The following is a 20,975-nucleotide window of genomic DNA, read 5'->3' as shown; positions in this document are numbered from 1 at the left end:
GAGAAGAAAAAGGAAAAATAAAAATTAACACCAGTGTAGTTTCCCTGACTAAGCAAAAACCTAATCTTGGACCGAATTAAGATAAAACCTTTTAAGAGGGGGATTGCTGAATAATAACAAAATAAACCCCAGCTATCGAATAATATCATGCTAGTAAAGCCCACAACAATTGTTATTCATTGTAAACAAAAAACTTGGATGCACTCACAGATTTTTGCTTGCCAAAATTCTCAAGCAACTACTTGTTTCTTCTTCTTCTCAGCTAATGGACCATGAACAAAAACTTGAACTAGGGAAGGATTGCATAAAGAGCCATGAGAGGTTTTTTTTGGCTAGCACCAATATTAGTGACTAGGTCAGTGAGAAATGTTTGCTATGATTTTCTATGAGGTTTTTGGGATATAGGTGTATTATTAGTGACTAGAAAATGAAATAGGCCCACTATTAGTGATTAACTGTGATTTTTTATTTGAAAGCTTTATATGACTGATATGTGTCCTTTTCATGGACACATAAGATCTTTGACATTATGGTAATCCATTAGTGACTAGGTCAAGTAAGAAATGTTTGTTATGATTTGCTATGAGGTTTTGGGATATAGGTGCGCTATTAGTGACTAGCAAATGAAATAGGCCCACTATTACTGATTTGCTTCAAAAAAGTTATTTGAAAGCTTTATACGACTGATATGTGTCCTTTTTGTGGACATATAAGATCTTTGACATTATGGTAATCCACTATAAATTTTTGAGTGATGTGTCATCAATATAGTATTTTTTTCTCATTGACAAAATTTTGATGGGGAACTAGCAATCTCCCCAAATATATGAAACAGCCTGCAAGCCACATATATCAGGAACTCATAATTCAGCTTGGGATCGAGACGTCTAGAGACCACTGAAACTGGAGTCGAGATCCTAGAGTCTAACATGATGCCTATCCTTCTAGCCTTACTATGACAGGCTCTGTCTTCAGGGACTTGAACCCGAGTGGATGGGATGGAAAATCTAAAAATGTTTTTTTAGGTGTTTTAAAGTTAAGGGCTTATGAGATAGGGTTAAGGGTTTAAGGTTTTAAGGGTTTAAGGTTTTAAGGGTTGTGGTTAAGGATTTTAGGGTGTAGAGGTTAGGGTTTACAACTAAGTGGTCAAGGGTTAATTATTTAGGTGTTAAGGAGTTTAGAGGTTAGGTCATTTAAGGTTAGGGGGTTTAGGGCTTAGGGGATAAGTGCTTTAGTGGTGAGGAGTTAAGGGCTTAGGGTTTCTAGGGATTGGGGTATTTAGGATTTAAGGGATTAAGGATTAGGGGATTAGGTGCACTAACTAACATAAACACCTGGTGTATACAGAAGGTTTGTTAAAGTGACACAATTAAAGTGACTAGCATAAACGATTGATTCATATTATTGTAGTACTTGTTAGGTAGTCATATTTTTGTTCCTAGACTAAAATAGTCATTAACATTAGTCATTTTTAGTTGTATTACTTATTAGTTAGTCGTATATTTTAACCTGGGACTAAATTAGTCGTTTATGTTAGTCGTTTTTAGTTGAGTCACTTAAGATTGCTCATTTTTTGTAGTATTTCACCTGGAAAAGTTGCAGTGACTAACTTTTTTAGTCACATAGTCACTAATTTCTCATTTTTTACTAGTGAATAGGACCAAATGAAGAATTCAATCTGAAAAAATGGCTCAAGAAGACCACCTTCTCTATGGGCCATGGCACATGAAGAAGGATAAGAGATTCTTTCTAAGGCGAACAGAGAATTTTGAAAAGCTTTTTATGATATGACTGAGATGGTGAATGTGTTGTATGGTGAGCATACGACACAGATACAAGGAGAAAGTTCTTATCAACTGAAGCATGAAAAATGTGGCGAGAATGGTCCACTGGAAGATGGATATGGTGGTGGAAGTAGGCCTCCTCCTCCTCCACCTCCTTCGCCTCCTTCTTAACCATCTTATCCTTCAACTCCTATTATTCCTCCAACATCACCAAAAGGACATGTTATGTCTCCTTTACTTAAACTTGATGTAAAGTTTGAATTGTTGATGTATGATGGATAACTAAATCCTAAAAAGTTAGATAATTGGGTTCGTCAAATTGAAGTTTATTGCAAGATACAAAACATTAATGATGATGTCACTAAAATCCAACTTGCTTCTCTTCATCTGGGAGGTACAACTCTCGTATGGTGTGAGGCCAAAACTCAAGAAGATCTTAAGAAAAGTGGTAAGATTATCTCTTCTTAGAATGATTTTATTGGAACATTAAGAAAACAATTTTATCCATTGGCATACAAGAAACAAGCATTTATGAGATGGAAAAACCTTAGAGAAGCTAAAGGACAAAGTGTCCAAAGCTATACTCAAGAATTTCATAAGCAAGCTTTAATTCTGGGTATCCCTCTGGATATAGAAGAGACACTTATGAAATATATTGGTGGTTTATATAGTTATCTTAGACATACTATTCTTATGTTTAATCCAACTAAGTTAGATGAAGTATGTGTGCAAGCTACACATCTAGAAAATCGAGGTAAGAATGTAAGTGTGTGACAAGATTTCTCAAAGAAACCATCTAAGCCATTTGTTGATAAGTCAAAGGGGAAAGGCAAATGAAAACATAAAAAGACATCTACTGTTAAGGAGGAAAGGAAAATGACTTGCAAGCATTGTTCAAAAGAAGTTCGTGATGAAGACCATTGTTGGAAATTACATCCTGAATTGAGCCCAAAGAAGTTCAACAATAAGGGAAAACAAAAGACTATTGCTACAAGGCAACAATATTTCAGATTTGATTCAAGTGATGAAACCAAGATCACAACCATGGGAATGAAAGGTATATCTACTACATCTGGAAAATCGAGGTAAGAATGTAAGTGTGCGACAAGATTTCTCAAAGAAACCATCTAAGCCATATGTTGATAAGTCAAAGGGGAAAGGAAAATGAAAACAAAAAAAATAAAAAATAAAAATAAATAAATAAAATAAATAATAAAAAAAAAAGACATTTATTGTTAATAAGGAGGAAATGAAAATGACTTGCAAGCATTGTTCAAAAGAAGGTCATGATGAAGACCATTGTTGGAAATTACATCCCGAATTGAGCCCAAAGAAGTTCAACAATAAGGGGAAAGAAAATATTGTTGCTACAAGGCAACAAGATTTGGGATTTGATTCAGGTGATGAAACCAAGATCACAGCCATGGGAATGAAAGGTATATCTACTACCGCAAGTACTAGTTCTTCTAAAAAATCTTCTAATTCTCAAAATGATAAAGAAAGGAATGAGATTTTCCATATTAGAGTGGTTATAAAGCATATTAATGTTGATACACTATTTGATAGTGGAGCTCAGGTCAATATTATTTCTAAAGATATTGTCAAGAAACATAATTTGAAACAACACCTCATGCAAAGCCATACCCTTTGGGATGGGTATGTGAAAATGCTAAATTGAAAGTAACAAGAAAATGTAAACTTAAATTTGCAATTACTGCTAATTTTATTAATGAGGTTGAGCTTGATGTTGTACCACTTGACATATGTGGGATTTTCTTAGGGAGTCCATATTTATATTATCAAAAGGATATATTCTATCATCATGAGAATAAGTATCAACTTTTCAAAGGTGAGACAAGATATATTGTAAGAGCACGTTGCAAGAAAATGAATTTATCTCTTGTCAGCATGGGTCAAATGAAGGGGATGGTAAATATCATGAGAACAAGTATCGTGTTTTCAAAGGTGATACAAAATATATTGTAAGAGCACATCACAAGAAAATGAATTTATCTCTTTTCAGCACAGGTCAAATGAAGAGGATGGTAAATGCTAGTAAGAACTTTGTATTGTTGACGATTAAAGCTAAAGATACTTCTGAATCTAAAGCTTTCTCTGGATGTGATTCTAAACTTAAGTATGATTTGGTCGATGTTGTTAATACTTATGGCAAGATGTTTTAGGAACCTGAAGGGTTACCTCCAAAAAGAGGAATCCAACATGAGATTTAGTTGCAACATGATGCTCCACTTATGAATATTGGAATGTACAAAATTTCAATCTTGGAGAATGCAAAGATCAAAAGACAAATCCAAGAGTTGCTTGACAAATGGGTCATCATATCTAGTACATCTACTTGTGGGTCTCCTATTGTTTTGGTTCCAAAGAAGGATGGTACATGGTGCATGTGTGTGGATTTTCGAGCTTTGAACAAGATCACGTTAAAGAATCATTATCCTCTTCCTCATATTAATGATTTGCTAGATCAGTTAAAGGATTTTATTTATTTTACTAAGTTAGACTTCAGAAGTGGTTATCACCAGATAAGGATTGTTGAAGGTGATATTTGGAAGATTGCTTTTAAGACAAAACAAGGTTTGTTTGAATAGTTAGTAATGCCTTTTGGGCTTTGTAATGTACCTGCTACTTTCATGAGGGTGATGAATGATGTATTGTGTCCATTTCTTGATGATTTTGTCATAGTCTACTTAGATGATATTTTGATTTTCAATAAGATTCGAGAAGAGCATGTAAAGCAAGTGCTATATGTTTTGAAAAAAGAAAAATTGTATTTGAAAATGTCCAAATGTGAATTTGGCAAAACATCTTTAGTGTACTTAGGTCATATTATAGGGGTTGTTGAATTGAGAATAGATCCCTCCAAAGTAGAAGTTATTGTAAAGTGGCCTAAGCCTAATAATGTAACAAAAGTTAGAAGTTTTTTTGGAGCATCACAATACTGGAGAAATTTTATTGCTAACTTCTCATCTATTGCAGCACCATTACATGCTTTGACAAGTGTGAAACAAGTCTTTCAGTGGGGAGGCAAACAATAGAAATCCTTTGATGCATTAAAAGAGAGAATCAATACAACACTGGTTCTAACACTTCCAAATCTCAAACAACCATTTGAAATTCAGGCTGATGCAAGTGAATATGCTATGGGAGTAGTGTTGATGCAACATGGTAAGCCAATATGTTATCATTATGAGACTTTTTCTAATGCAATAATTAACTATCCGACCTATGATAAGGAGTTGTATGCTCTAGTTCAAAGTGTGAAGGAATGGAAACACTATTTGATGGGTAAAGAAATAATTATTCATACTGACTGTCAACTTTTTCAATATCTTCAATCGCAAACTAAGTTACAGCAAGCAAGGCATTTTAGGTGGATGAGATTTTTACAACAATTTCATTTGGTCATCAGGTATAAGAAAGGGATTTATAATAAAGTTGTACATATGTTATTCATACCTAGAGTCAATGCATCTGTCATTCTTAAGCATAATTCAGTCATGCATGAAATTTATATTGAACAATATGCTCAAGATGAAGACTTTAAAGATGTATATGCAACTTTATGTCAAGGCAATCATGTTGAAGAGTTGGATTATCATGTTCATAACAAGCTATTATATAATCTTGGCAAGTTGTGTGTTCCACAAGGTGAAAGAGTTAATGTCATAAAAGAAGCCCGCACTTCTCTTATTGTTGGTCACTTTGGTGTAGGCAAAACAATTGCTCAACTGCAGAGGTATTATTATTGGCATCGTAAGAATGAAACTGTGTCAAGATATGTAAGAGGATGTTTTATGTGTGCTACTAGTAAGCCAAGTATCAGGAAATTGGGTTTGTATACTCCACTTCCTATTCCTTCTCGTCCTTGGGAAAGGATTTCTATGGATTTTGTAGGAGGATTACCTATGTCTAGAAAAGGTCATGATTATTTATATGTTGTGGTGGATCGATTAAGCAAAATGTGTGTTTTGATACTTTGTAAGAAATAGGTAACAGATGAACAAACTACACAAATGTTCTTTCAAAATGCATGGTTTCACTTTGGGTTACCCACTTCTATTATATCTTATCGAGATTCTCGATTTATTGGGAAGTTTTGGTAAAGTTTGTGGGAACTCATGGACACAAAATTGAAAAAGAGCACAACATTTCATCCACAAATCGATGGTCAAACATAGGTAGTGAACAAGACATTAGTGCATCTACTATGTGGATATTGTGGTAAGCATCATAAACTTTGGGATGAACATTTGCATTATATCCAGCATGGCTACACTCGTACCAAGCATTCATCAACTTAGACATCTCCATTTGAAGCATGTTTTGGATATTTACCAAAGTCTCCTTTGGACTTTATATTTGGCAAGGATATTGCAGTGGATGGACATAGTGATGTGGATAAAGCCAAGCGATTCATTGAACAAATCTAATTGGTGCATCAAACAATACAGGGACAGTTGGAAAAGAGTCATGCCAAGTACAAAGCTAGGCATGATAAGAAACGAGTTGATTGTGATTTTCAAGTGGGAGATCAAGTATGGTCGTATATCAACAAGGAAAGACTACAAGGTGAAGGTAAAAAGTTAAAACCAATCAGGTATGGTCCTTTCAAGATTGTGGAAAAGATTGGTAATAATGCTTTCCAACTAGATTTTCCACCTTACATGAAAATTTATTCTGTTGTGAATGTGGAAAACTTGAGGTTGTATGAGCCTCCTATGATTATTGATCAAGAAGAGAATGTTCAGATTCCATCTATATAATATTTTTCTCCTAAATACTTAGATGAACTGCAAGAAGATACCATTCTTTATAGGAAAATAAGAACTTCACACAGAGGCAACGTGGAGTATCTTCGTGTGGGGCTCAAAGGTAACAATCCAAGTAAAGCACAATGGATAGAGATCAAGAAAGTGAGGGATTTGTACTCTCACTTACTTGTTGAGCAAAAACAAATTTTTGGTGGTCCAAAAGCTTTATGTGGGGAAGAGTGATCCAGGGGATCTAGAAAATGCTTAAAAATTAAAGTGCTCAAATTATCTTGAAAGAGCCAAGTCGTAGATATCATCGCAATGATTCCAATAATGCTTGAATCGTGTCAATCTGACATCGTATGAGAAAGTTATGGTGTTTTGAAGTTTTTGGCCAAACAATAAAAAAAGTCAACTTGCAGGGTTGACTATGCAGGGTACAAATGCTGGTGTGGCAATCCGTATGCGAATGTGGTAGTCGATGGTTGGTGGTACAGATGGGTAAACAGGTCAATCACAGAAGGGCACATGGCGCTGACATCGACAATATGATATTGAGGTGGCCTAATCAGAGGGCACCATGCGGCCCTACGATAGGCCGCTAAGTGGCCTCGATTTCTGTGCCAAAATTTGTTGGTCGAACCGGCCTTCGCAGGATTCGAACCACTGACCTCTCGTCTATGAATCCAACGTCCAACCAACTAGGCTACGTTATGACTTATTAAATGATGGGCGAATGTTTTAATTTATTATCATAATAATTGAAGGTTGGCATTAAAATGCCCGACCAGTCTGACACGTGGTTATATGGCATATACGTGACCAACGACAGGCGCTACAGGCGGAGGCGACATAAATAGTAACGCGCTTGGTTGTATGGGACTCCACGTGACTAGATCCATCGAAACAAGCATGAATTTATGGTTCACACTAGCGCGGATAAGTGTTACACTGAGGGTTATATGGTGGTTGCATGACTGGAGGCAGGGTCAACAGTTGATTCTAACCACCAACGGTCGATCACCAAATATGACTAGTGCGCGAACCGCTCGAGAGTTATAATTTTTATTTATTTAACATAAACAATAAACAACACAACCATCGACACATTTAGATATTCAAACCCATGACCAACACCATAACAACGCCTACACCTAGTAAGTCGAGCTACAAGACCATATTGTTGAATCTTTTGCAGAACAAAGCCTTTTTATAGAGTTGTTTGATAGTCCTTTGTTGTAAGGGGGGTATTTTGCTCATTTTTAAGCCTTTTTGAGCTTCGAGAGAGCCTAAATGGAGGTTTTTGAGCATTTTGAACAACATGGAAGTGTTAGTTTTTCAGTCTAAAGTTGGTAAATTGATGTATTAAGCACTTGAGCATTTTAATAAAACTGTCACCACTGGAAGTTGGACCCAAAGACGTAGCCCAAGATGGGTGAACTTTGTTATCAAGTTGTGTCTTGCCTATGTTATGTTTTCATCCTCTTTGTTCTGTAATTTTCTGCAATTTTACTTTCGTTTATGTATTTTTGCAATTATGATGTGTTGCACAAAGAGACATAAACTAACTTGCAAATTGTTTAGTAATACCTTCACTTTTGTTTTTTGGATCAAATTTGGTATCAAAGCATGGTTGTATGAAGGTTTGACAAGATTTGCATGAATCTAAAAAGAAAGGAGATAAAACCCATAGTTCGCCTAAAAAAATAAGGGGGGCAAAGATCCAATGCTAGACCTTCTAAAGCTCGCACCTATTATTTCTTGAGAACATGAGTATATTCTTACAAATTGTTGGCAAAGGATGATGCAAGAACAAAACATTTCTAAGATTTGAGAGAAATCGACCCACCACTAGACCCATGGGAGGCAAGAGAGTTCTTGACACCAGATTTTGGGGCTTTCTTGTTTTGATTTTTCCTACTTCTAGTTAAAGGAGGGCAAGAATGCATATTATTTTTTAGCACATCTAAACAGAAAGGAGAAGAAGAAGGGGGTTTAATTTCCTCCTCATCCTCCGTTCCAACTTCTTCTTCTTTATTTTCTATAAGAGGGATTTTGTCAGTATCCTTGGATGAAGACTTTTCCTCAACAAATGAATTAATATTCTTTGGAGACACTTGATTTAGGAATGATTGATCAAATTAGGCCTCATCACCCATAACTTCTACCACTCGAGACTTCAAAACTTCATATCTACTACTGAAGAAAGGATGTTGATGAGATTCAGGCTTGCTAGCATGTTGCCTCTTAGTCAATTGCTTCTTGTGTTTCCTTCTAACTAGTTTGAATGCTCCTTTCTCATCATTACTATGAGAAGATGACAAAGGATTAGAAGAAAGTTGAGAAGTTGGAGCCTTAGGACAACTTTTTACAAAGTGCCCATACTCATGACAAAAATTACATTTAAAGGAACTTGTTCATAAACTAGGGTCTGAAGATGGGAGCAATTGTCCAAGTTAAGCTAAATAACCTTAGGAAGGCCCTTTGAAAAATCCATTTCAACATAAATTATGGCACAAGAGAAGTTATTCTCCTTATCCATGTCACTAGAAATAAATCAAACCAATTTATATCCTATAGCCTTGAAAATACCTTCACCCTAGAAAAAAAGGGGAATATATGACAATCTGATCCACATTGGTGTAGAAGAAATTTCCATCACGGGGTTGAAATCTAGAGACCAGTGGGTGAGAAACATTCCTCTAGTGCCCATGAAAAAAGGTCTAGATTTGTATATTTGATGTCTATCCTCCTTGTTTTAAAAAAGAAAAGAATAATAACTGCTTCCATGATAGAAAATACCAACGAGCTCATGATTTACCCAATTAACAGAGACCCATTCTAAAACATAATTATAGCTAGGGAAAGGGCCAATGAACCTACCAATCAACCCTCTTTCTTTCAATATAGTCACATTCTTCTTCACAGAGGAGAAAATTCCCAAATCAAGAGAGGGAATTGATTTCGCCTTTTAAACAAATCTACTTCTAAGACCCATTGAACAAGCAATGATCTCAACCACTCAAGAACTAGAGAAACACCACTATATCATAGTCTAGCAACAAGAAATACCCCAATGAGCTAGGAACACATGGAACATGAAAAGAATTGCCAAGCTGATAGCAAACTGAGCTAGCTGAAAATCAAGACAAACCCTAATTCAGTGGCAAAAAACTCCAAAGCTAGCATGAAGACTGAAAAAATCTACATTTAGCCACAAATCAAACTCCAATGTACAACCAAAATGATCAACACAAAGGGGAGGAACAACAACCGCTAGAAAACCCTAGATTCTCACTCTCAGGTCTTCAATTCCATTACTTCCCTAAGATAGTTGACAAACTTATTTATAAGAGGAAAAAAATTCTTAAATTTTATGTGAATCTAATTAAATTTTCTTTATTAAGTGGTTCACTTTAATTTTCTTCACACACACACACACACACAGATATATATATATATATCTTGCTTCTAATACATTTGTGAGTTTATGAGTTTATCTGTTTGTGAGCATATGTGATATCAATATTTTCGTGTTTATAAATTGCATTTGTGAATCAATTTGCACACTCTGGTAAATTGGTATCAGAGCCTAGTTCTTTGTTGATTCGAGGTAGAAGGGGAAGAGTACTTGTTGTAGGCGAAAGTTGAAGGTGTCTGCCATGATAAGTCTCGTTGTTGCCATGGTGAGGCGTTTGGGCATTAGGGCATGACCCAAGATTACAATTCTGCAATTTTTAGGTGCATTAAATCTTTTATTTTAAGCAGTATGGATGCTAGGCAAAGTTTTAGTTTATGAGTCCTGCAAAGTAGCACATGATAAGAGGTAGGCATGGTTAACTAAGTATATTAACAAAGAAAATAAAGATGTTTTGTATAATACTCGTGTTATTGATCAAGAATTTGAACCGCAACCAAATTGAACTCTACCCGATATAGATATTGAAAAAAACTATAAGATGCATGTGTTCCAGTTTAGAGCAGCTAATTTGTTTAGATTCTATTCGGTCAACATTCCTATATCCCTATTGTAACAAGTATATCAAGTATAATTAGTTAACAAAGAATATATAGAATGGGGACTTGCTAAGGGGTATAAATATATTCAGGTCGGACTAATCTAGTTCAAAATCAATCTTCTAGTTAGGCCAGGGTTAAACACCTCATGTCTAGCTTGTGTCCTTGACACCAGAGTCAATGAATTTAGTGATGCTTTATTAGGAGGATTCCAAACCCCTCTTAATAATGGTCCTGCATGGTCTTCTTTTGTACCCAGATACCAAGTTTCACTGACAAATCCATATATAAATGATTTTCTTCAAGCTTTTATTCAGTTCCATGGATTTAATTTTGCGCCACGGACTCAAGTAGCCCAGTTACACACTACTATTTGTATCCAATTTGTTTCATCTTCCATGCCAGCCATTAACCAAAAATTACACCAAAGAGCACTAAAATAAGGGGTAATTGTTGGTCCTGATAATGCTACATCTTTACAAGTTGGGTTTTGTGAATTAACTCTCCCATAAGAATGGTCCAATGAGTACCAACCCTTATCCCATAAGTATCCAGAATTGACCAACTCATCTAGACAATTGAGAGTTATTCCCATAAGTGATGGAGGCACTAGTCTAAGATTTCAGTCAGCAAATTAGTCAAATCCATTAATCAGAAGTCAGTTTGCTCACTTTCCACACTCTGTCAATATACCACCAAGATTGTCAATATCTGAAAGCAGCCAAAGACATCATCATGATAGTAGAAATTTCGCGGCTTGTATATATTGTCAAAGAAGAGAAAACTTAAAAAAGAAATATCAGTATATTCCCTCAACATCTGCCTCTGCACATCAAGGCCAACATTCAGATTGTCCTGAATGTATCATGCTCCTTGTGAAAGTTCACTAGATGATTTCCCTGCCTAGAGAAAAGACATGTAATAAAGTAGAATTGCCTGAAAGAAGTTTAGAACCGAGTAATAATACTCCTAAATTCAGAAATGGTACTATTCAAAGTGATTTACAGTTCTTACATTATAGATCATCTACAAATCCAGAGCCTATTGAGCACATAAAAATGCAAAATTACAATAATTATATGTCAGTATGTGTAGCTCAGAACATTGATGATCTGGCAAGAGACATTATTGAGGTCAAAGAGCATGTAATAAACATCCATCATAGCATAGACACTATGTATGCACACCAGAATGTTTATGAGGACCAATTACGGACCATTAATAACCAAATAGGGGTAATCAGTAAAGTTGTATCTAGCTTTGAAACTGCTTAAACCAGAGTTAGATCTCCCCCTAGATATTCATAAATTGGAGAAGAAGGTCCTAAATTTACTCTGCAAAAGACATCTGAAACCTTTACTAGCCTTTCCCTTAAGGATTTTTAGAAAGACGGAGATGAGTTACTGAAAATAGCAAATGGAGTGGATTTGGCCAAAGAAAAGTTAGATCTATTAAAAAGAAGAATTTCATATTTCTGTGCAAATGAAATAAAAGTGACTAGCCTAACAAGAGAAGATGCAAAATCTTCTACCACTAAACAAAAGAGAACATAATCTTTTAGTTTTCCCAATAAAGTTGCAAGAACGTCTAGTTCAGATATAGGCTCTCAACCAAACAAAAGGCCATTTAACATCTGGACTCGAAACTTGGCTTCCACAGAAGCTAAAGAAGATGCACATTTGGAGTCAATTTTTGTAAGTCAAAGTAATACTTTCTTTATAAACTTTGACTATCTGAACAAAGATCAGATCTTGGTACTTCTACAAAAAATTAATGCACGGGTCTCTCAAAGAAAAGCATATACTAAGGCTTCTTGGAAGAATGTGACTATACAGATCACATGGGCATTAACTAGTAATGCAAGGCTATGGTGGGAAACCCTTAAGAGAATCTATGTTATTAGCATTATCTCATGAATTCTTGGGTTTCATATCTTCTGGTGATGAACACTATGCCCAAATGTTTATGAGCCAAAGGCTTTGCAACTTAGACCTGTTATCTAATTATTATTGCACAATGCAAAGCTTGTATTACAATATTCCAGGTCACCATAATGTTGCATATCACACGCATTATATTGCTTCTATTCTAGGCAAGATACCAGAATTAGTCCAACAGTCTTTGGCTTCTCAACATATTTCCATTGACACTTTATCATTAGCTGCATTACATCAACACATTCTCACCATTTTGAAAAATGAATGTGCATCCTACAAAACACGTAAGAAGTAGCTATATTTTAGTCCCAATATATGTGATTCCTTCAATGAGACCTATCATTTTGGGTGCTATGTGAACTCCTCCATAAAGGGTTCTCAGAAAAACTAAGTGCCACTACAAGGTCAGTGCTCCTAACACTGAAAAGAAAAAACAAAGAGAAAGTTATCAGTCTAGAACCCTTGCAAAAAAAAGGTCAATATTTGTGTTTAAAAGACGACCTAAACCAACAAAGCAAACTAAATACTTCCTCTGTGGACAAATTGGTCATTGTGATAAAAAATATCCAAATAAAGGAAGGAAAATCCATAAAAAGATTTTTGAGATGTTTAAATCCACTTATAATCCAGCATAATGGGACTTCGTTTCACAGTCTCATTCAGATTTTGAATGTTTTTCTTTAAATAATGATGATACTGACAACAATATTGACATAGAAGAAAAATTTCTATTTCGGAATCCAGCAGTGATAATGATCGTACATATTTGTCAGATTGCTTTATGTTTTCTTTCAACAATATTCAACAACAGTTAGATACTCCAGAGACAGAAAGCTTCCCTTAATCCCATCTTGATCATGCCAAGACGACGTATCCAAGAGAAAATTGATCAGTTGTGAGCATGCATCTATCCACCTTTACAAGAGAAGGTAGAGGAAGAAGAATTTGGTAATGATTATTGGCATCTTGTAGCAGAAGCATCTAATAAAGATAATACTGTAGAAATACTATTAGAGAAAATAAAAAGTACAAAGGAAGAGCTCAAAAAATATCAAGAAAAGATTATGCAGTTAGCAGAAAGAATCCAAGCTAAAATTCAAATTCATGATGAATTAAATTCTCAGTTTGTTACCCCATATTTCACTAATACTCATACTCCATTAGTTTATGGCAAACAACAAAATGATGATATAACTCATGATATTAGTGGGATTTATGATCACATGGTGATCACTGTTCAAATAAAAGTACCAGGATATAAAGAATACACTCTAGATGCTCAAATTGATATTGGTGCCATGAGTAGTTGTTGCAGATTCAAAGCCATCCCAGCCTACTATTGGAAGCCAACTCAGGTGGAGTTTCGAGTTGTTAACAAACAACTAATGAAAATCCCATATGTTGCACCAGACTTTCCTTTGTTATTGGGGTCTCAAGAAGTGTATGTCACTTTATATAATTATGACACTGGTGTTGACATGCTGCTTGGCCAAGATTTCATGAAAAAACATATGCCAATTACCATTGAAAGAAATTTGATAATTTTTAGTATACAGGGAGAAAAGGTAAAAGTTCCTGCTAAGAACAAGTTTACTATTAGGGTAAAAGTTGATGAAATAAACACTCTAGAGGAAGCAGTTACAGATCTTTCAAAGATCCAGAAAAATGTTAAGCATGCAGAACTTCATGGCTCTACAATTTTGTCTGATATTGTAAATAAGCTGAAAACAAATTGTACAACAGACCACCCTGATGCATTATGGTTAAGGGGAAAATATTTTGTTTCACTTTCATTTCATAAAGAAGGATCATTTAAAGCACAAAAGACTTCAGCAAATCACATGAGTCCAACCAAGCAGGAACTTTGCAAAGCAGAAATCAAGGATCTACTGGACAGGAAATTAATAGAACCTTACAAGAGCCCATGGGCATGTCTAGCCTTCTATGTCAACAAGCATTCAGAGCAGAAGTGTGGAAAGAGGAGATTAGTCATTAACTACAAAGCCCTGAATGATGTTGTAGTTCCTATTAGGTACCCTCTGCCTAATAAAGAAAAGTTGTTATAAAAAATTGCCAAAGCCAATGTTTTTAGTAAATTTGATCTTAAGAGTGGATTCTGGCAAATTAGAATTAATCCTGAAGACAGATATAAAACAATGTTTGTGGTACCATGTGGCCAATTCTAATAGACAGTTATGCCCTTTGGTTTGAAAAATGTTCCATCATAATTTCATAAAAGAATGGAAGACCTTTTCAAATATTATTCTTTTATCATTGTATATATTGATGACTTGTAATTTTTGAAGAAGTATTTCCATATTATATGAATTTTGCTTCTAATACATGTGTAAGTTTCTGAGTTTATTCTGAGTTTATTTGTTTGTGAGCATATGTGATATCGATATTTCCATTGTAAGTTAGACATCTTTGTATTATAGAAAATGTACAGAGATTGCATGTTTTGATGGATTTGGCTAGCCAAATACAAGAATGCGCTAGAAGAAAAAGAGTTTGGTTATCACAAAATTGTGGTAGGTAGGAGCACCTGCCCTTGTGAAGAAAACTAGATGACCACCCGAATAATTTATATCATCAAAAAATAAGAGAAGGGTAAAAGCCTCAAAATGACTTGAGTCGCAATGGAAACCTAATGTAACAACCCTGGTGAAAATTCCATGTAATAAAAGTTAATAAAGGAAAAATAATAACCACAGTTGATGGGACACTTATTCCAAGCTTAACGTTGGGAAAAAAAATAGTGATGGGGATCACTTGTGATTGATTAATGGCTGAGGAAATTGTCAGAGGCAATGGCTAAAGCTTTGGAAAGGCAAAGTGGCATTTTGTCACATTTGTTTCTAAAAATAATGGAAATTAGGAGAAAAGGGAGGTGAAAGGTCACATGTTGCATGTGAGGAGGAAAATGAAGGCAAATAATGGAAAATGAAGAAAATAGAGGCCTCATTAATAAAAGGCTTATGAGGATCAATTCACAAACTTTTGTTAGCTCCTCTTTCTCTATTCTCTCTCTCTCATACTCTTGGACACTTAGAGTTTTTTGGAGCACTCTTGGAGGAGTGCGACATGCTTGGAATTTTGGAGCAAGAAAGCAAAGGAAGAGTAGGAAAGCGCAAGAGGACATTGGGATCAACAACTACAGTGGGTTTTGCTTGCAGGTATCGAGTTGCATGTATGTTTTCCTCACTAGTTTTGGCCTGCATGTGTTTTATTGGTCATGATCTGTCACTGGCATGGAGGATTGCTTGGATTGACAGTGGATTTGTCTAGCCTTGCTATTTCATGGATAACCATGGTGTTGTGGGTTCCTTTTTTTGTTTTTCTGGTTGGTTCTTATGTCTCCTTTAGCTTGGGTTAAGTTACTAGTTCCTGGAAGCCCTGGTTGGACAAACTCTCTAGAAGCCCTGTAATAGCTTGGGTTGAGTTACTAGTACTGGAAGCCTTGGTTGGAAAAATGCTCTGGAAGCCCTTTGTGGGTTGAGTTACTAGTCCTGTAAGCCCTAGTTGGACAAACGCTCTAGAAGCCCGATGATAGTTGTGGGCTGAGTTAATAGTCCTGGAAGCCTTGGTTGGAACAAATGCTTTAGAGCCCCAAAAGGCTTGGGTAGAGACCGATCTGATGATGGTTTTGTGTTGTCTGACCATGAGGTGGAATCATTGTTTGACGGGTTGAGGTGGTTTTGCATCTGCAAGCCCTAGATGGTTTTGATTGATGTATTTTATAGGATCCCACATTCATGCTTGGAATATGGCATGGGGGTGACTTGCTAAAGAGAGATTTGGCTGTACCATGTCTATGGTCGGGTGGTTCATGGAAGTCCCACAACTGGTTGGCCTTTGCATCATTAATATGAGGTTATTTCTCCTTGTTATTAATAATTATTATATTGGTTTATATGTAGATTATATGACTATTGTTTCCTTGGTAATTATGTAGTTATTATGTTGGTTATGAGCATGTATTATGACAGTGGCTATGTATGGCTCTCATCATATTTTTACTTGTATATGAATGAACAATGTATCTATGCCCTAATGGATGAAACTGCGACTAATGTGTTGAGGCATCAATGCTTTTTAGTGATTCTCAGATGAGTACAAGACCCCTACGCTTAGATCTATTGTTCAAAACCTGTAGATTCAAAGCCATCCCAACCTACTATTGGAAGCCAACTCAAGTCGAGTTTCGAGTTGTTAACAAACAACTAATGAAAATCCCATACGTTGCACCAGACTTTCCTTTGTTATTGGGGTCTCAAGAAGTGTATGTCATTTTATACAATTATGACATTGGTGTTGACATGCTACTTGGCCATGATTTCATGAAAAAACATATGTTAATTACCATTGAAAGAAATTTGATAATTTTTAGTATACAGGGAGAAAAGGTAAAAGTTCATGCTAAGAACAAGTTTATTATTAGGGTAAAAGTTGATGAAATAAACACTCTAGAGGACGCAGTTACAAATCTTTCAAAGATCCAAAAAAATGTTAAGCATGTAGAACTTCATGGCTCTACAATTTTGTCTGATATTGTAAATAAGCTCAAAACAAATTATACAACGGACCACCCTGATGCATTATGGTTAAGGGGAAAGTATTTTGTTTCACTTTCATTTCATAAAAAAGGAACATTTAAAGCACAAAAGACTTCAGAAAATCACATGAGTCCAACCAATCAGGAACTTTGCAAAGCAGAAATCAAGGATCTACTAGACAGGAAATTAATAGAACCTTACAAGAGCCCATGGGCATGTCTAGCCTTCTATGTCAACAAGCATTCAGAGCAGAAGTGTGGAAAGAGGAGATTAGTCATTAACTACAAAGCCCTGAATGACGTTGTAGTTCCTATTAGGTACCCTCTACTTAATAAAGAAAATTTGTTATAAAAAATTGCCAAAGCCAATGTGTTTAGTAAATTTGATCTTAAGAGTGGATTCTGGCAATTAGAATTAATCCTAAAGACAGATATAAAACAATGTTTGTGGTACCATGTGGCCAATTCTAATAAACAGTTATGCCCTTTGGTTTGAAAAATGTTCCATCATAATTTCAGAAAAGAATGGAAGACCTTTTCAAAGATTATTCTTTTATCATTGTATATATTGATGACTTGTAATTTTTGAAGAAGTAATTCCATATTATATGAATTTTACTTCTAATACATGTGTAAGTTTCTGAGTTTATTCTGAGTTTATTTGTTTGTGAGCATATGTGATATCAATATTTCCATTGTAAGTTAGACATCTTTGTATTATAGAAAATGTACAGAGATTGCATGTTTTGATGGATTTGGCTAGCTAGATACAAGATTGCGCTAGACGAAAAAGAGTTTGGTTATCACAAAATTGTGGTAGGTGGGACCACCTACCCTTGTGAAGAAAACCAGATGACCACCTGAATAATTTATATCATCAAAAAAATAAGAGAAGGGCAAAAACCTCAAAATGACTTGAGTCGCAATGGAAGCCTAATGTAACAACCCTGGTGAAAATTCCATGTAATAAAAGTTAATGAAGGCAAAATAATAACCACGGTTGATGGGACACTTATTCCAAGCTTAACGTTGGGAAAAACATAGTGATGGGGATCACTTGTGATTAATTAATGGCTCAGGAAATTGTCAGAGGCAATGGCTAAAGCTTTGGAAAGGCAAAGTGGCATTTTGTCACATTTGTTTATAAAAATAATGGAAATTAGGAGAAAAAGGAGGTGAAAGGTCACATGTTGCATGTGAGGAGGAAAATGAAGGAAAATAATGGAAAATGAAGAAAATAGAGGCCTCATTAATAAAAGGCTTATGAGGATCAGTTCACAAACTTTTGTTAGTTCAGTTTTGGAGCTCTCTCTCTATTCTCTCTCTCTCATACTCTTGGACACTTAGAGTTTTTTGGAGCACTCTTGGAGGAGTGCGACATGCTTGGAATTTTGGAGCAAGAAAGCAAAGGAAGAGTAGGAAAGCGTGAGAGGACATTGGGATCAACAACTACAGTGGGTTTTGCTTGCAGGTACCAAGTTGCATGTATGTTTTCCTCACTAGTTTTGGCATGCATGTGTTTTATTGGTCATGATCTGTCACTGGCATGGAGGATTGCCTGGATTGACAGTGGATTTGTCTAGCCTTATTATTTCATGGATAACCATGGTGTTGTGGGTTCCTTTTTTTGTTTTTCTGGTTGGTTCTCATGTCTCCTTTAGCTTGGGTTGAGTTGCTAGTTCCTGGAAGCCCTGTTTGGACAAACTCTCTGGAAACCCTGTAGTAGCTTGGGTCGAGTTACTAGTATTGGAAGCCTTGGTTGGAAAAATGCTCTGGAAGCCCTTTATGGGTTGACTTACTAGTCCTGTAAGCCCTAGTTGGACCAACGCTCTAGAAGCTCGATGATAGTTTCGGGCTGAGTTACTAGTCCTGGAAGCCTTGGTTGGAACAAATTCTCTAGAGCCCCGAAAGGCTTGGGTAGAGACCGATCTGATGATGGTTTTGTGTTGTCCGACCATGAGGTGGAATCACTGTTTGATGGGTTGAGGTGGTTTGGCATCTGGAAGCCCTAGATGGTTTTGATTGATGTATTTTATAAGATCCCACATTCATGCTTGGAATATGGCATGGGGGTGACTTGCTAAAGAGAGATTTGGCTCTACCATGTCTATGGCCAGGTGGTTCATGGAAGTCCCACAACTGGTTGACCTTTGCATCATTAATATGAGGTTATTTCTCCTTGTTATTCATAATTATTATACTGGTTTATATGTGGATTATATGACTATTCTTTCCTTGGTAATTATGTGGTTATTATGTTGGTTATGAGCATGTATTATGACAGTGGCTATGTATGGCTCTCTTCATGTTTTTACTTGTATATGAATGAACAATGTATCTATGGCCTAATGGATGAAACCACGGCTAATGTGTTGAGGCATCAATGCTTTTTAGTGATTCTCAGATGAGTACAAGACCCCTATGCTTAGATCTATTGTTCAAACCTATAGATTACATAATTTTGACATGTTTGATGAAATGCATGTCATGGCTAGTAGGGGTCCAATCAAGTCCTTGTTCAATTAATTGTATGTGTATCATTATTTTGTTGTTATCTCGCAATTCTAAAAGTGTCATTGAGTTTTGGGCAGTGATATGGGCTCTAGGCCTAAAAAAGTGGCTCAAATCCTAGAGACACGTCCATAACATTGGGCAGAAAAGTCCCTGGACGCATGCATACCCATTCCGTGGGAGTGTCTAGAGCCTCTTGGATGCATGGTTGTCCATATCAAGGGAGCGGTCGGGGGTTTAATGGTTTAAAAACTCAGAGGGACCCAGGGGCTGGTTACATCAATGGTTAGGATGATTCTTGGGAGTCCTGTTGCTGATGTGGAAGGTTTGTATGATGTGTTTCCGTCACTTCCACTTCCTTAAGGTGACTTAGTTGGTCAAATCATATCGTAGTAACTTCTCATCACATGTTTACCCTGGTTGGCCGATTACTTGGTTAGATGTGGGAGGAGGGTGTTACAGAGTGGTATCAGAGCGGGTTGCACAATCTTTGGGTCATATATGATACCACATAGTGGCATCAGAGCTTGGTTCACCCCTCAAACTGGATGGGATGTGGGTTGGCCATGCATTCATGTCGTTTGCATGTGTTTCTTGTGTTGTAAGATTGCATGCTTGTTGCATTTTTATGGTATGGGTTATGGTTGTAGTGAGGTCACCATGGGAAGTTGATGGTGTTGTTGTGGAGTGTGTCGGCATGAGTGTATGGTTGATTATGCATTGTTTATGCACGTTAGTATTCACATGTGGTCAAGTGTATGGTGATGTGGTGGTTGTTTTCATGCATGAGGTCACGGTATGTGTAGTTCATATGGTCATGCATTGATGATTGGACTCTAGCTAGAATGATGGGTATACGATTATATGCTTATGTGTTATATTTATATATGTTATCAGGATTATGTTATACATGTAGTACATTGATTGGTTGATCTTGCAGATGAGGTATCCTCCCCAAATTATGCTAAGGTATGTTGGTTTATTGTGATTTGGTTTAGCTGACATAATATACCTTGCAGGAAGAATATCACAAATGGCTAGCAAGATGGTAGACTGTAGTTCTCTAGACTCTCCTTATGGATCAGATGAGTAGCGTGGTGTTGGGCACTCTTATGATTTGACAGATACACTGAGAAGATTAAAGGAAGAAATACAGAGTTGTAAGGTAGAAAATGACAGAATCATATAGGCACAAGAGAAACAAGCACAAGTAAATGCAATGATACTTCAGAGTTTGTCAGAATTGCAGCGACAAGGACCACTTCGGATTAGCCATGAGTAGGAGGACAAAACTAATGGGGCATATGGCAGCATGTATCATGGTGAGTGCATGTGGGACGAAGAGGACATGATCAGAGATGGTTGGTCCTTAGACACTTCAGATAGGAGAGGTGATAGA

At 36.2% G+C, this 20,975-nt stretch overlaps 1 protein-coding gene across 1 annotated transcript; it reads left to right on the top strand.

Moving 5' to 3' along the window:
• Nucleotides 1-13,574: 13,574 nt before the first annotated feature.
• Nucleotides 13,575-14,576, top strand: LOC149165816 (uncharacterized). The gene has a single exon (XM_089429945.1). The coding sequence runs from the start codon at nt 13,575-13,577 to the stop codon at nt 14,574-14,576; it is 1,002 nt and encodes a 333-aa protein (XP_089286071.1).
• The last annotated feature ends 6,399 nt before the right edge of the window (nt 14,577-20,975 follow it).

Source organism: Pinus tabuliformis, chromosome 5_1 (genome assembly GCF_031772625.1).
Source record: "Pinus tabuliformis cultivar Carrire ecotype Pingquan chromosome 5_1, CPIR1, whole genome shotgun sequence".
NCBI lineage: Eukaryota > Viridiplantae > Streptophyta > Pinopsida > Pinales > Pinaceae > Pinus > Pinus tabuliformis.
Note: the sequence above shows the minus strand (reverse complement) of the source record. Positions and strands in the feature narration are given on the sequence as shown.